General features: G+C 39.0%; 1 protein-coding gene across 1 annotated transcript in view; it reads right to left on the reverse strand.

Annotated features, from left to right (window-relative positions):
- Window positions 1-3,937: 3,937 nt before the first annotated feature.
- Window positions 3,938-15,656, reverse strand: part of TSHR (thyroid stimulating hormone receptor) — a 69,330-nt gene continuing 57,611 nt past the window's right edge. Inside the window, exons 9-10 of the mRNA XM_040559502.1 lie at window positions 10,510-10,698; window positions 3,938-9,005 (exon numbers count right to left, since the gene is read on the reverse strand). Of these exons, the coding sequence (XP_040415436.1) occupies window positions 7,604-9,005; window positions 10,510-10,698 (1,591 nt within the window). The 3' untranslated portion in view covers window positions 3,938-7,603. The remainder of the gene's footprint in view (window positions 9,006-10,509; window positions 10,699-15,656) is intronic.

The following is a 15,656-nucleotide window of genomic DNA, read 5'->3' on the forward strand; positions in this document are numbered from 1 at the left end:
TTCTTGTGTATATGGAGAGTTAACAAATTGCTTGATAAGTGCAATGATGCAATGCTGATGCTAAAAGCTGTTCAGTTAAAGAAGACATTGCGGCCACTTGTGCATTTATCACAGGTTGTTTTTGGAAGGGAGCAGAGAGGAAGTGAAGCAACGTTTAATTTTAAGAGATCAAATTGCTCTTAGTGTATACATAGAATAACTTTTGGCTTTCATTTTCTGTTCTGAATTGTTCTGTTCATACCCTTATGCAGCTTCCTATAATTTCTCCCTGAGGTGGCTGTGTGCATGTTGCCATGTAGCTGAAATCAGTTCTCTACAACAGGTATATGGAAAATGTAAAGTACTTCATATAGAGCACGGGATTTCTGCCGTGGTAAGGGAAAGAGTCATAAAGAGACTCTGGAAGGAGGAAACTGAGAGAACACAGGATAAGGATAAGGTAGCCAGACTTTTTACAAAATCTGAGAGAGTGCAAACATACTTAATGGTAGAAAAAGAAGTGTATGTAAGGACCAAAAAACTGTTTTTTTCCAGGACTTTTCTTGGGAAATTACATCTGCCAGTGCATCAGCCATCCATTCCAATTCTCTTTTATCAAAATACACCTTGTTGCTGGGTTTAATTGGAAGTCTGCAGCTAGCTACAAAGAATTGTTCTGCTGTTTCCCCAGTTCCCTCTAGGCAGCAGCAGTAATCCACCTATGATTTAGGGAATTCTTTGACTACAGTCAGCCTACAAACAGCACTGTAGGTGCAGCACAAATACAGTTGTCTTGCTGCTTGGTATTTCAGTGCTATCCTATATGTGTCAGTCAGCAATGAGCCATGGGGAGGACAGACAATTAGAGCCTCAGAAATTCGAGTGATAGGTTTTTTGTTAAAACCCACGTTACTGCTTGGATTTTTTGTTGCAGCTTTGCCTTCACGTAAGACAGGGAGTACTGTCTTTTTCCCTCTGTTACCTTTTCAAGGAAAAGCCACTGTCATTTCAGCTGTAAGACAACCAGCATGGGTTTCACAGTCTAGCCAGTTAGCTGTCTCAGTGTTGGCAACAGAGAGGCAGCAAAGTAGTTCTTTAAAAAAGTATCACAATATATATGCAAGGAACAGTCAAACAATTCCTATCCCACTGTAACGACTGTTTAGTGAGCTCTTATATACATATTATGAATGAAGTTGATGTTCACAGCAGATGTCATTCCTCAAAAAAAAAAAAAAAACAACAACAAAACTAAAGGGTTCTCTGTTTGTCCTCACCACAGCTGCATAGTGAATGTCTGAGAACCAAAACGAGTGTGCTTTTCTTCACCTAATGCATTAACAAAGCTCCATAAGCTTCGGCTAAACCACACAGATGCACAACAGTAAAGATGTGGCTTCAGGTGGCCGCACGTACAAGGCTTGGCATTGTATAGAATCAGAACAACATGGAGTGCTACCACCCAAAAATAGGGTAAGCTTGGGTTGATTCATATTAAAGCAGAAGGTGAACTCTTCAAAGAAGTAAGTTCACTATGGCCCAAAACAGATCCAAGTCCTATGATGCAGTTGATGAGACTTTTCCATTTTTTTTGAATATTGACACAAGATGTTCAGGGTGGAAAATAAGGACTGGAAATTATAAACAAACAAAAAAAATCCATGGGATTAGTATTCTGTCTAATCTGAGACCCTGAGATAATCTGAAGTACTGTAGCAATTCACACCAATGTGTGTGCACTTCCTGGGTGCAGGATGGGGAAAGGAGGTTAAAACTGGTGGGTTCTGCTGATAAAATGGTCCATGTATGGACCTTTTAGAGCATCCATTTGTTTGCTTTCATGTCACTGTAGTCACACAAAAATAAGTTAGGTCAGATAGAAGAAACTAAACAGCTTAAAAGTATTTCAGTTTTGATGTAGATGTGTTATTGGACCAGTATGAATTCTAGGTCTACAGCACTGTCAGAACATCTCAGTGTGCGTCACCAGGACCTCTTAACCACCTTCTGTTCCAGGGCACGATAATGGCCCTTCACAACTTGTGCCTTAGCCCACAAAGCCTACATTAGAGTGCAGTGTCATATGTTTTCACAATCCCTTCCAAGGAGGAGGGGAGTGCACAACAAAAAGGCACGATTAGGTGTTCAACTAATTGTGTGCCTTACCCTATTCAATTTTAACTGCAAGCCAGAAACCATTTGATTACTGAGGGGTTTTAGACCAAGGATGCCTTGCGTCTGTTAGAAAAAAAAAATACAGATTACGCTGCTATTGCCAAACAGCCTGGAAAGGAGGGGTTGGCTCATTTTAACACATGAGTATAGGAGGCCTGCTCAAATCAAGCTTCACTCTTTAAGGAGTTCTTTCATACAAATTTTCCAAAGGCTATGTTGTGAGCATTAATATATAAACTATCTGGCAAGAAAGGAAATGGAAGTGCATTTCATTTATGTTTGTAAGCTGAAAAGCTATGGTAGTGATTTGAAATTTACCTTTTATTACTTATTTCAGATTCCAGGATTTCATAGCAGGGTGTGCTTTACTTTGACTGTAGCTGACCCATTGCAGGTGCTGTCATCTGTCTACTCATACAAGAAAACGTGTCTGTCCTTGGGTGGGGAGAAGGGAGATCGGCACAGGTCAACTATAGCCAGCTTAAATTGCTCACAGAAAATTCCAAGTCTCACAACCAAGTCTGTGACTCAGCTTTACAGCTTTTTTCTTCTTTGTGTCTGAGAACAAGGAAGTCTTTCATTGTGTATGTATTGGCACTATAAATTATGCGAATACAATCTCACAAGTTTATGTAGAAAAAATGTTGGCATTTTCTGCCACCCTGAAACAGGATTTTTATATTTTGTTCTCCCATCCAAAATCCCAGAGCCAGCCAAAGTCCTGAAGACTGTGGCTCTTGCCATTTCTGTGCAGGGTTTTGAGTGAGGACAGCCAGTCTGTGCCCTTGCACTTGAGCCACGTGGCTGATATGGAACAGACTAGAGTCTGTCTATGCCAAAATCCTGATCATTACCTGCTAATGAGGTGTGGTGCGGGAAGCATAAAAGAATAGGCAAGCATGTATGATTCACTTCGCAAGGACACCCGTCTACCATGCAACTGCTGTTTGGAAGTATTGTGAGACAGAATTTCGGTGTTTTTAAGTTACCTTTCCACAGATTCATCTTCCATGAATTCTTAATCGCTCCCTAAACTTCTACTACCCACAGCATGCTTTGACAAGTTCAGTAACTCAGCTGCTCTAGGCTGCTCACAACTTTATCAAGTTTTCCAAGCCTTTGGTTCTCTTTGCGACCCCGCTTGGAAACTTATCTTGTTCTCTTACATCTTTCTGTTACAGAGATGAGAGCTGCACATTATTCAAGGTGTAGATGAGATGCAGATTTATACAGTGATATAGTAATTGCTAGCTTTATGTTCTACACTTTTCTTCATAATATCATTTGATTTGCCTTTTTGATGTGTAGGAAGCATGTGCTGAGACTTTCATGGACGTATCTATTATAACCCTAAGATCTTGTTCCTGAACTGGTTTTCAGCTCAGAGCAAATCACTTAAGATGTGTGTTTGTCTTTTTTTTGCCCTGCATATCACTTTATCTACACTGAATTTCTCAGTCTTAAGGAGTCTTTCCGCAGTTGTTCATAGTCGTATCTGTTCTTCTTGGTTCTCTGGATACCTTAGTATTATTGCAAACTTTCCTTACTGTTCATTCCTTATTCCAGGTCCCTTATGCACATGCTGAACAGTACAGGCCTCCTGGAAAGAACTATTTATTCATGGTCATTTGTTAGCCTACTTGTCCCAGTTAGCATCTACAACTGAGAAAGAGATTCCTTGAGCCCTAAAGCTTCATGAGAGAAGCATAATTACAAGATGTGGCATGGTGCACAGATGCTGAAGTCAACTGAGTTTTTTAGGACAGGGAGGGTATGTCAAGACTTGACTGATACTTTGTTTAGCTATGTGAGAATTCTTGCTGCAGTCTCTCTCTACCACACAATTTTCTTACTGTGCATGTTTTCTCATGAAGTATCCAATCGTTAGTCATTGTGGCTGTCACATACAAATTAAGTTTAGAAAGCAGTGTGAAAAAGGTCAGATACCAGATTTAGTCTTTTGAAGATGATCTCATGGCTGTTAGGTGATTTTTCTGACCATCTTGAATGTATTCAATAATGATTTTGGAACCCCAGAGCTCAGCAGTAATCTCAGTAAAATGCTGACATATCTCTTTCCATCTCTGCTGCACTGAAATGGCTGTTTAGGACAACCTTTTCCCTGCTAGTTGTGGGGAAAAAAACAAATTCTCTGTCAAATAGTGTCAGTCTTTTTTGGCTGTGTGCTAGCCAAGGAGAACAATTAAATTAAATGCAGGAGAAATAGTCTTAACAAATAGTCTTAACTTCTTTTAGAGGCAAAATATTTAAAAACCTTCAGAAAAGCTCACTGGGCCTCTTAAAATTTCAAACAAAACATTTTATTCCAATGCTCTGTGTTATTTCTAAAGTATTCTAGAGAAAGGAAAAAAAAAAAAAGTGCTTACTGCCAGAAATAGTACATCTTGCTGAGACATTTAAAATAGCAAGTATTACATCAGGGTGTATGCAAAACCAAAAATGGCTGAAAGGACTGACCAGAGCAGAAATGTAAGAGAATATCTACAGGATACAGCTATTTACAAATAAACGTATGAAAAATAATTTATTTGAAGTCTACTACGTGGATGTTTCCCATAGCTTCTTAAATATTTTTCATCAAGATAAACACAAGAAGGAATATGCAAGACAAAACAGAAATATCTAACTTTGTTCATAACGGCAGTATCACAGAATCTTTTCAATTGACAAAATATATTCAGTGGTGGGAGATAAAGTTCAATAATGTGTAAATGCACATCTTCCATAAGTAACAGCAAAGAGCTGTATTAATTCAAAATCATACTGCAGGCAGTCCAAAACTCCATGTCCTTCCAATGTCCTAGTAGTTTCCATGGAGTGAATCTTCTGGTTTCATTTAAGGTGAAAAGATGTTTGAAATAAGTGATCTGTGGTACTTCTAAAAACACTTTTAAAATTATAATTGATTTAGTCTTTCCTCTCTTTTTGAAAAAGGATAGGATTAAAGCTTGGATTTTCTCCCCCCCCCACTGGTACACTAGTGCATATGGAATTTGTAGCATAAATATACAGTATGTGCATGGAACTTGATTGTCTTTGCTTCTGATGAAGTGATAAAGGCACTCAGGAAAGTATGGACGGATAACCTTTTCTCCCTTTAATGATCATTTCTGTATCAGAAGGATAGCAGAATCTGAGGGCAGGGGGTTGCAACTGTAGCAGCTTGCTGTGTATGGTACTCTTGGACAGGACTAGGGCATTCTGAATGCTACTGTTCCAAGATGGAGTTAACAGTGATGGAATAATTTTTTTATAAGACCATGTCGCAGTGTCAGTGAATGGTAGGCCCTTTTTTCTGTTCACTGAAGCAGCCTTTATTTATAATTAGGAATGTGAAATCAAATTGTGTTTGAATGAGTATTTACGTGGCATTCACAGTCCTGCAGTTACTGGCTGTAGTAGCTCATAGTTGGAAGGGCTCTACCATTATGTTTGTCTGGATCCTACTAACTCTCATTATAAAAGGTTTGACTGCTGTCTGCTCAATTTAATCGCTATTCCCCAAAGACTGTAACTCCATTAAAATTGTATAGATACTACAAAAATAATCTTTAAAATACACCTGAAGGCAGAGACTCACTCAGTATTCTTTGTTCTCATGGTAGGCCTTCCAAATAGATAGGTGAAATAATCAATGGCACTCTCAGTACCAGTCCTACAGAGCTAGTCTCTACATTTGGCAGAGAACAGGTCTGATCCTGCTGTCAGAACCAGGCACTCATGCCGCACAAGTTAACAAGCTGATGCAGAGCAGCTCCTAACCCGAGTCCTGATCTCTGCAGGAGATGCAGAGAGCCAGGCCCCAGCTCACTTGATCGTGGCATGTGGGTGAACTTACCACAGCCATGACTGATCTAAGGTTTGGCCATATTTTGCAGCTGGTGTGCCAGAAGGGTGCTTTAGTGCTTCGCTGTAGCAAGAGCCTGCGCAATGTTCCTTGTGTCTGAGCTTGCATTTCTTTAAGCACAGTGTGGTGGGTATGCACCTAAGCTGCAGGCATGCAGTGGCCAGCCAAAAGATAACCACGTGGTATATGTGGCTGTACTGCAGACATTACAACATTCAGATACAGATCTCCCCACGAGATGGAGAGATGTTCTTAAAACATGTTGGAAGAGCCAGCAGCTGGCCTTCAATTCAGTAACCGAAGGGCATGAAGTAACCTGAAGGCATGATCCGCACCCTCTGTCTAAGTGTAGGTTTGAGGCAGCTCAGCATAGCAAGCGCTGGAAGGAAAGTCATTCTAGCTGCATAAGAGAGAGGTAAGTAGGAACAGCAGTGGTAAGGAAGCAGTACTTGGTGTTCAACATAAACGTGCTCAGATTCATGGAATCACAGAATGGCTGAGGTTGGAAGTGACTTCTGAAGTCATCTGGTCCAGCCCCCTGCAGGGCCACCCATAGCAGGTTGCCCTGGACCACATCCAGGTGGCTTTTGGAGATCTCCAAGGAGGAGAGACTACAGCCTGTCTGGGCAGTCTGTGCCAGTGCTTGGTCACCTGCACAGTAAAGAGCTTTTTGATGTTCAAATTAAACAGTACTGAAGTTGGGTGAAGAATGGAGAGTTGCATTAAAATTTAGTACAATCTTACATTTTCAACCATCAAAAAAATATGAACAACATTAACTTGACTTGGGTAGACTGAATTTCTTCGAAAGAAATTCACATTAAACCATCTCCTACGTAGGTTTATCAGAAAGTGAGAGAATGTGATAGTAAGAGATATTTTTGCAACACGCAGACAAATGCCCTAATGTTTGTCACCAGTTATGAACAACAGCAAAATCAATGGCATTTGTCTTTTACTGCTACAAGGGCAATATGAAGAAGCTTCTCTTCTCACTTCACCTAAGTAAACCAAAAACTGCAAACAAAGTCTTGGCTTCGTTTCAGGTCGGGATGGTAGAAGCAGAAGGAATCTGTTTTGTTTCACACCCCAGTGGAAGTTTTAGGAATTTGCTATTATAAAACCAAAGCTTTTGACACATAGGCAGTTAACATTGAAGAGCTTCAACGTTTAATATTTTTTAACCTCATTTTATCTCTAAGACTGTACGTCCTTTTTAGTCATAACAGTACCCTGTCAACAGTACCCTGACATTTTATGCTTGGTCTCCTGCTTCCTTATTTTTTTTAGATGAAGGTGCATTTCATATTTGCTAACTTTATTTCAGTATATTAAATTTCCTATTTACATAGAACTTTCACATCCATTTCCAGCAGCATCATTGGAACAGTATCTTGTCACCTGCACTGATAAGAATGTGAGACAAGGTTCAAGTGAAAGACTCATCTTTCAGAAGCTATTTGAGACATCACAAGGATAGGGTAGGGAAAAAAGGATAAGGAGAAAACATTATCTTCTCACTCAACTTTCTGTATGCACAGCCAGCTGTTGACCAGATTGTGGTTGTGATACTGTGAGATGTCATAGCTCAGTTTGCTTGGATTCCTCCACAAGAATTTGGTTTTGCATTGTCATAGCAGGAAGGTAATCATTGACCGGGTCTTGAATACTTGTAAGAATCTGACCTACACCTCGGCTGATTCTCTGCCCGTAAGAGCCACTGCTGTTTTTGGCTGAGATTGTCTGACCTCTGTAGACTTGAGCCTGATGCTCACATATTCCAAACTTGCTTAGCAGGATAAACACATCTCTTCGGAAAGCTTTGGTGAAAATAGCATATAGAAATGGGTTGGCACAAGAATTGAGTGGGTAAAAGAGTACCAGCAAAATCTTTGAATTAGTGACCGTTATCAATGGTTTGTTCATAATGGCAGATAAAGCATGGAAAGAGATGGGAGCCATGCACAGAAAGTCAGTGAAAATCAACACAGCCATCCGTTTGGCAATTTTGGTGTCTTTGTCCCCTGACTTGTACTGAGGGTTTCGCACAGTGATGTAGATTTTTATGTAGCAGGCACAAATGATGACAAAAGCGATGATGTTACATATTAAAACAAAGACAACGTAGGCTTCAGCCACTGGTGTTTCTGTGTCCATAGGCAAGCAGATGCTGACTTTGCTGTAGCTGCTGACTCCAACCAGTGGCATAAGGGCCAGAAGAAAGCACGAGAGCCAACCTCCCAGCATGATAACCAAAGCATGACGGAGGCGAATCTTCCGATCTGGGCGCATGGCAAATGTGATGGCATACCAGCGCTCCAGGGTGATCACAGTGAGTGTGTATATAGAAAGTTCACTAGCAAAGACTGTGAAAAAGCCTGCTGTGTTGCAACCAGGCCCTGTCTGCCACTCTATAGCATGATTATAGTACTCTGACCTGGTGTAGAGATCCACTGAAGCAATCAGGAGAAGGTATAACCCCATGCAAAAATCAGCAAAGGCCAAGTTACACATAAGAAAGCGTGGTACAGTCAATTTGTAGTGGCTGGTCATAAGGATGAAAAGGACAAAAATGTTACCTAGTATGGCCAGCAGGTTCACAAACCATACCACAATCCTCAGAAATTGATATCCCATTATGTCCTCACAGGGATTAAACTCATCAGGTTCTGGAGTGCATATTACGTCCTCGTTGCCTCCACAGACAGGATAGTCATAATGACTGTCAAAGGTCTGCATGTCTTCTGTTTGAGGGTTCTTCAGCTCTTGGCCAAATCCAACATTTCCTTCCCCATGATCTTCAAAAAAAATGTAATATTGGGAATTTTCATGAAAATTCCTGTTTTTGTCATACGTAGTATCAGTGTGGTCTGTGTATTCTTCTGTATAATCTTTGTAAAGTGGACCTCTGAGAGCTTTGGCTGATCTTCTCTTACGAAAGCTGTGACTGCTGGTCTGGTTACACATCAGATACTCCAGAATTCTGAAAGAGTACAGGGGAAAATTACCACTGGCATTTACAGCCTGAGGTAAACAAAGGGAACACTTCAAAAACAAATCACTGAATAAGAACGTAGCTATAAAAGTGTAATCAGACATATTTTTGTTAACATAAAGTGAACAAAATAAGCTTGAGCATTTCTGGGGTCAAACATCTCAGGAGACTTCATTGTCACAATAGCTAGTTTTTTTCAGTCTACATCTTTCCTTTCTCTATTGCTGTCAGATATCCCCAGTAGTAAATTGGCCTGCCACCACCTATAATCCCTCTTCCTTCTTGGTAGTAGTTCACAAGATTGTTTATAACTTCTTAGATAATAATACACGCAATGTTATTTTCCTTTTCATTTTTACTCACAAATCAGTTTCTACCAGAATTTTCATAGCTTTCATTTCTGTTCTGTGTATTTCCTCTACTTTCCTTACAGCTAACTAGTACCATAGTAGTTGGGAATACAGTGCATCATGGTGTGATGCACTTGCATTTGTAGTCAAATTTTGTTTATATTTATTTATTAGTAGAAAAAAAAGTAGAAAGTTGCAATTCAGCATCTTTTTTTTGTTTAGAATTTGAAATTGCTTAAAATTTAAGTTTGTGTACAATTCAGTCTGAGATATGTTCATGTCCTCTAGTAGACATGCATGTCCTTAGTGTTTTTTTATTAGGTTGTGCTGAGTTCCTTCTGCACATTCTTCCTGTCCAAGTTTTGAATCTCTCTCCCGTCTTATTTGATTGTCCTCATTTTCCCAGTCCATTTTAACTGTGAATATTATTGGTACGTGAGTTTTTTCTTGAATAATTCATGCACTTATCATAGCATATTTTTTAATATACACTGCAATGGCAAATACTGCATTACTGAAGATTGAGGCTGTTTTCCTGAGTCAAGGGCTGGCCTCAGTAAGCTCTTGAACTCTTGTTCATGGCTCTAAACCTTATTAAATTTTGTAGAAAATTACACTGAATTTGAATTCTGAAGTAGAATGCTGCTGCTAACCACAGCAAGTCATTCCCGCTTATGTGCTCCCCTTCCCCGTTCATGCAGCAGATGAGTTGCTGTGTTGCATCAGGACATCTATAAATGTATTTTTTCCCTCCAGAAGCTATCAGCACCTTTTCTGATGGGAAGCTGGAAATCCTGCTAAAATTATTACTACAGAATATCATATATCCTTGGCTTTTCAGTTAGAAAACATATGAAACATGAGGTTATAAACCCTCTAAAACTTATTTTTCTAGTCCTTGCTGTAGCATATTCTGGTTGTTCTTTTTCCCTATTTTTTTCCTTCTGGGCTTAGCAAAAGGAAGAAAAAGGTCCTACACATTGTGTTGTATGAAAAATTCTTTCTTCCCTCAGTTTGGAATTGTAACCTCTGTTTCAAAGAATGTCCTCTATACCTAGAAAAATGTTCATAAAAGTGTCAATATATGTAACTGTATATTAGTACTAAAACATTGTCTTCATTTAATTCCTTTAAAAACTCACCCACTGCTTTTTTTCCAGTTCTTGAAAGCACAGCAGTGACTTGGATAGGACAGATCAGCTCGCATTAGTTGAAGAAAAATCTTTACAGCTGGTAATTTCTTTAAAGTCCACGTGTTTTTGGCCATTAGTTCTTTAAGGCTTTCCAGTCCTTTGGCTGGAAGATTAACAATCTCTGTTCTGGATATATCCCTAGGTAAAGGAAGAAGTAGACAAACTTCAGAAAATTAAGTACTGGATCTGAAATTTCAGATTCTTACAGCGATTTATGAATTTCATAGAATTCTACAGCAAAAATCAAATCCAGGGGAGGTGGGGATTTAGCAAGCTGCACGGGTATTTTCCGCTTCTGAAGCACAAAAGCAGCTACAGCATATTCTTATGAACTAAATAAACCCTAACTTGACACCAGGGACTGATTCAATCAATTCACAGGCTCAGATTCAACTAACAGTTTAGCGTATAAATAACTTTATGTACAAGAACGCTTCCATTTCCTTCATTAGGTATACTATGTATACCTTCCAGGCATGTACACATGCTGTCAGTATGTTTCAAAGATTTATTATATCACTTTGCTAGGTTCTGATGCCATTCAAATTCAAGTACAAAATTAATTCCTTCTATGATTTTCTCTGTGTTTTAAAGCTTATTTTTAATGTCTCGGAGAATAGACATGATGAAGAAATATTAGGACTTTCAAAATTACACTTCTAGAGCCAACCATGTAATGCATGTACAAAAACAAAGTTTTAAAAATTCTTCAATGAAACTGGATCTTCCACTGGAAGAGCTATTTTCTTTTGGGCTTAGACTCATTTTAATCTATTGGGATACTTCAAGAGATAGCACTATAATTGCTAAAACAATGTTCTTCATAACCTGAAATTAAGTTCCTCTACCTTGGTGTATCAGAAAATTTAGTATGTTTGATGCTTTCTATTTTCTGAGTTCAGCTCAGCAGTTGCATTGCCCAGTTTCTGGATTTCCTTTAGAACTACCAGGTGCATGCCAGCTGATCCTGCTAGTGTTTTCCACTCATCTGTTTGCTTTGTCCCTAGACCTCTCTGTAAAGAAATAAATCAGTAAAAAAAGTTTAAAGTGTAGGAGGAACACTAAGCTCTTGCATCATAAACACCCACGGTAATAAATAGTTCAGTTTTTTTCTATGCATTGTTTTCCAAGAGTGCTGTTCTTGTCACTGTGTTTTACCCACTCTGGCTGGTTTCTTGTGTCTAGAAGAAAATTATTACTAATTTTATTCTTTAAATAAATTACTTCTCAATCTCTTGGTTTTACTCTGCCTTATTTTTTTCTTTGGTTTTGCTAGTGTTTATAATTAAGTTAGAAATTGCTTCCACTGTTTGAAGGAGGGCTTTTTACTTCTAATAGCTTCTTTGCTATCATACATATTCAAATATGTCACAAGTAGTTGATTTCAGTAACATCAACTTCTTTTTTGTTCTCTCAGATCTTTTTTGGTAGATTGTACATGTTTCTGCTAAGCCCTTGAGATGGGTCTTAGAACAGTCTGAATGCTGCCTACTGTCATTTTATCTTTTGTTGAATCCAGAGATCATCCAGTTTGACCTCCATCCTCAAAGCAGGGTCATCTAAAGCCAGTTGCTCAGAGCTAGGTCCTGTTGAGTTTTCAGTATCTCAAGAAATGGATACTCTACAACCTCTCTGGGTAGCTTGTTCCAGCATTTGACTACCTGCACAGTAAGAATTTATGTTGAACTGGACTTTTCTGTATTTCACTTTGTGCTTTTTTGCCTCTTCTCCTGTTACTGCGTACCACTGAGGAGAGTCTGGATCCATCTTCCAAGCTCCCTCCCCACCTTCCAACTATTTATAGACATTGCTAAGTTTTCCTTGAGTCTTCTCCAGGCTAAGCATTCCCAGCTCTCTCACCTTTTTCATGAATGACAGATGCTCTAATCCCTTGTTAACTTAGTTACCTTTACCTTTTTATTCTTCACTAGTTTCCTCATTTTATGTAGACCTCCTTCTGAAGCAAAACATCTTGTTAATGCAGATCTTGGACTAGACCTTACTAAGACATAGCTGGCTGTTTGGCAACCCCTATCAAGTACTCATGGTGGTGGCAGCTACCTGCAGGAAGGTACCATGGTTAAATGTCATGTGATGGGAAATGCTAATGCTTTTTGGAAGGGAAGTGACACATCACAAACTCTTGGGAGTTCTTTGAAGGTATTCTCACACAAACACAGGGAGAAGGGTGATGCTCTTTGTGCAATGAGCTTTTTTTTCTGAAAAGCCTTGACAGTTAGATATCAATTGCAGTTGAGGTAACGAAGATGTTATGTGACAAGAGGAATGTCTCTCATGGATTAATAAAAAATTAAAAGTATGGGAGTAGCTTGGTACCTTGTGAGAAGTATTCATACTAGGAGAAGAACAGAAAATGAACTGGTATCAGAATATACACATCATCACAGCAGAGGTCCACAGAAGCTAAGTTAGTGCTGGTAATACTGAAATATTCGTAAACAGTCTGAAAAGAGAATGAGTAGAAGCAACGAAGTTTGTTCCTGCTACAAAATAATACAGGGTAGTGAAAGCTAAAGCTGACTGTGGAAAAGGAGCAGAAGGATCCTGTAATACTAAGTGACTGAGTGGTAAAATAATAGATGTGATTCAATGCTGATGAACGTAAAGTGTGCTTAGGAAAAGCAATCTTAACAGTACGTAGATGACAATGAGGTTTAATTTACCTATCACTCTGGAAACATCTTGGAGTCCTCACTGTAAATGTCATCTCAGTGCATTTCAGTAACTTTGAAGGGCAATAGAATGCTAAGGATTTTTAGGAATGAAGGAGAAAATAGAACAAAAAAAAATCACTCTGTAAATCTAACGTGACTACATCTTAAATACTGTATGCAGTTCTGTAACTACATGTATTTCACAGTGTGTAAATAAAGTAGAAAAGCATAGAAAACCACAGCAAGGATGATCAGAGGTATCAAATACTTCCTATATGAAGTAATAAGGAGTAGATAGAGAAGCTTGATTAAGAAGGCTCAGAAGTCTGGAAGTTTCCTGGGTCCCCAGTTAGGGAAGTCCCTAAACTACTGGTACTGTGTCTGCCACCGAGAGGTCTTATCACCTGTCTGTACCACTGCTGTTGTAAATGGAAAACCCTCTTGGGAGCCTGGTGATAATTTGTCCTTCTGTGGAAGGTAACGTAGTTACCCTACCTAAGCCCACGCTTTGTTAGCAGAGCGTGTCAACTGGCCAGAGGAAAAATGTGGGCTTGGTCGGGATTTTTTTTACTTTACCAATCCAGTATTGAAGATTATATGTTCAGATTCTCAAACAATTTCAAACAGCTCAGCAGCTGTCTTGAAACTAGTAAGCAGAGGGATTGGAAAGGTTTTTAATAATAACTATTAATCTTCAGAGCAATGTGAATCCAAGAAGTCAGAGTTATCAGGCAGATAATTGAATCTGTGTCTGTATTAATATGGAAGACAAATTTTCTTAAATGTTTTTCTTCTGTTTCACTGTATGATCAGCCCTTATTCTGGGCTGCTCCGAAAAATGGGAAATGACTGCAGTTATGACAGCCTCACTAATACGTATTTACATAGATAACTAAGACATTATTAAAACACAGCAAAGTGTACAACACACAAAGTATCCTGCTACTACTGCTAGGCTGTAGCTGGCTCAAAGACACACAAGAGAATATACAAGAGGTCTGATAGACTCAGCAAGAGCATATGTCACAAAATTAAGTGACTATAGAAGAGTTTGGGCAAGAAAACTGAGACAATGAATGATAATGAGTCAGGAACGAAACGGTCAAATTAGCAGAAGAGGTGTGCAGCCTCCAACTTAGCCCTGTATAGTCCCGGGATAGGAAGGTAGCCAATGAGCCACCAGTTCTTGAAATGTTGGGAAGATCAGTGGAAGCACAGGCCTGTCAGTCTAATGTCTGCACTGGGCTTTTTCCTAGAAATTCTAGCAAAAAGTCGAGTTAATGAAGATAGGGGTTAATATGATATACCTGAGGGAAGTCAGCATGTAAAGGGCTTTTGTAAAGTCCTGCTTTAGAAAGAAATCTCTCTGAGCATTGTAAGAAAAAATTGCTCTTAGAGTCTCTTAGGACTTCCACAAGGCCTTTGACAAACCGCCACCAAAGGCTAATACGTAATAAAACAACCACCAAGCAGCCTTATGCGAGACACCAAATATCCAGGGTTATGTTGAAGTGCTGGAAAAATTTCCTGCTAGCCCAGATCCAGACCAGACTTCAGCATTTAGCTGGGATATAGAGCTGCTCAGGTAACTGAAAGTGGTCGATCTTCAGTAGTACAGAGCTCTGCACTGTGGAGTGTAAAAGTAACCAAAGTGCACTCACCCACTTCTAAAACTGTGGCTCGTTAGCTGTTTCTCTTTTCCTCATGGTTTCTTATAAATCTCAAGACATTTCTAGGTAATGTTTTGACATTTCTAAGGTAAGCTGTTGCTTAACGTACATGAAATTTGCACATTAGATTGAACATTGCAGAGACGTGGATGAGCTTCAGAGGAATAGGAGAGTAAAACACAGTTTATGACCTAGGAGATGTTTTCTGAATGAACTGTATGTATGATACAAGTATTAAATCTGGGCAGCTAAATATTTGTCTTATATTTTTTTCTGGATTATTATTTTTGGACTATTTCTTTATGAAGTTCAGAACTAGATGTAATGGGTAATAGCTTTTTTCAATAACCTTTTTCACAGCCAGAAATGTGGTTGTAGTATGAAATCAAACAATAAGAATTTAAAAGGTTGAGAAAATGAGACTGAATACGTAGTAGCACAATTAAGAATTTTTACCTAATCACACATACATTTCTGAGTATTGCAGTACTATAATAGTTTAAAAAGCACAAGATATATGACAGATGGGCTTAGACTCCTCATATTATTTCTGTTTACTGAAATAGTCTTTAAATCGACAAATTCGCACTGTTTGATTAGCAGAATGCGGGGTGTTCCCATTCCTTGGAGACTTGCTTGTGCTCAGTGGCAGGAACAGAGTGGAACCTCCAAAGGTAGGACTGTTTCCTAGACTGGGAAGTAATATTTTAAAGAGTGCTTCTGCTTTCTAAAGATGATGAATTGCCCACAT

The sequence above is a fragment of the Cygnus olor genome, chromosome 5 (assembly GCF_009769625.2).
Source record: "Cygnus olor isolate bCygOlo1 chromosome 5, bCygOlo1.pri.v2, whole genome shotgun sequence".
Classification (NCBI taxonomy): domain Eukaryota; kingdom Metazoa; phylum Chordata; class Aves; order Anseriformes; family Anatidae; genus Cygnus; species Cygnus olor.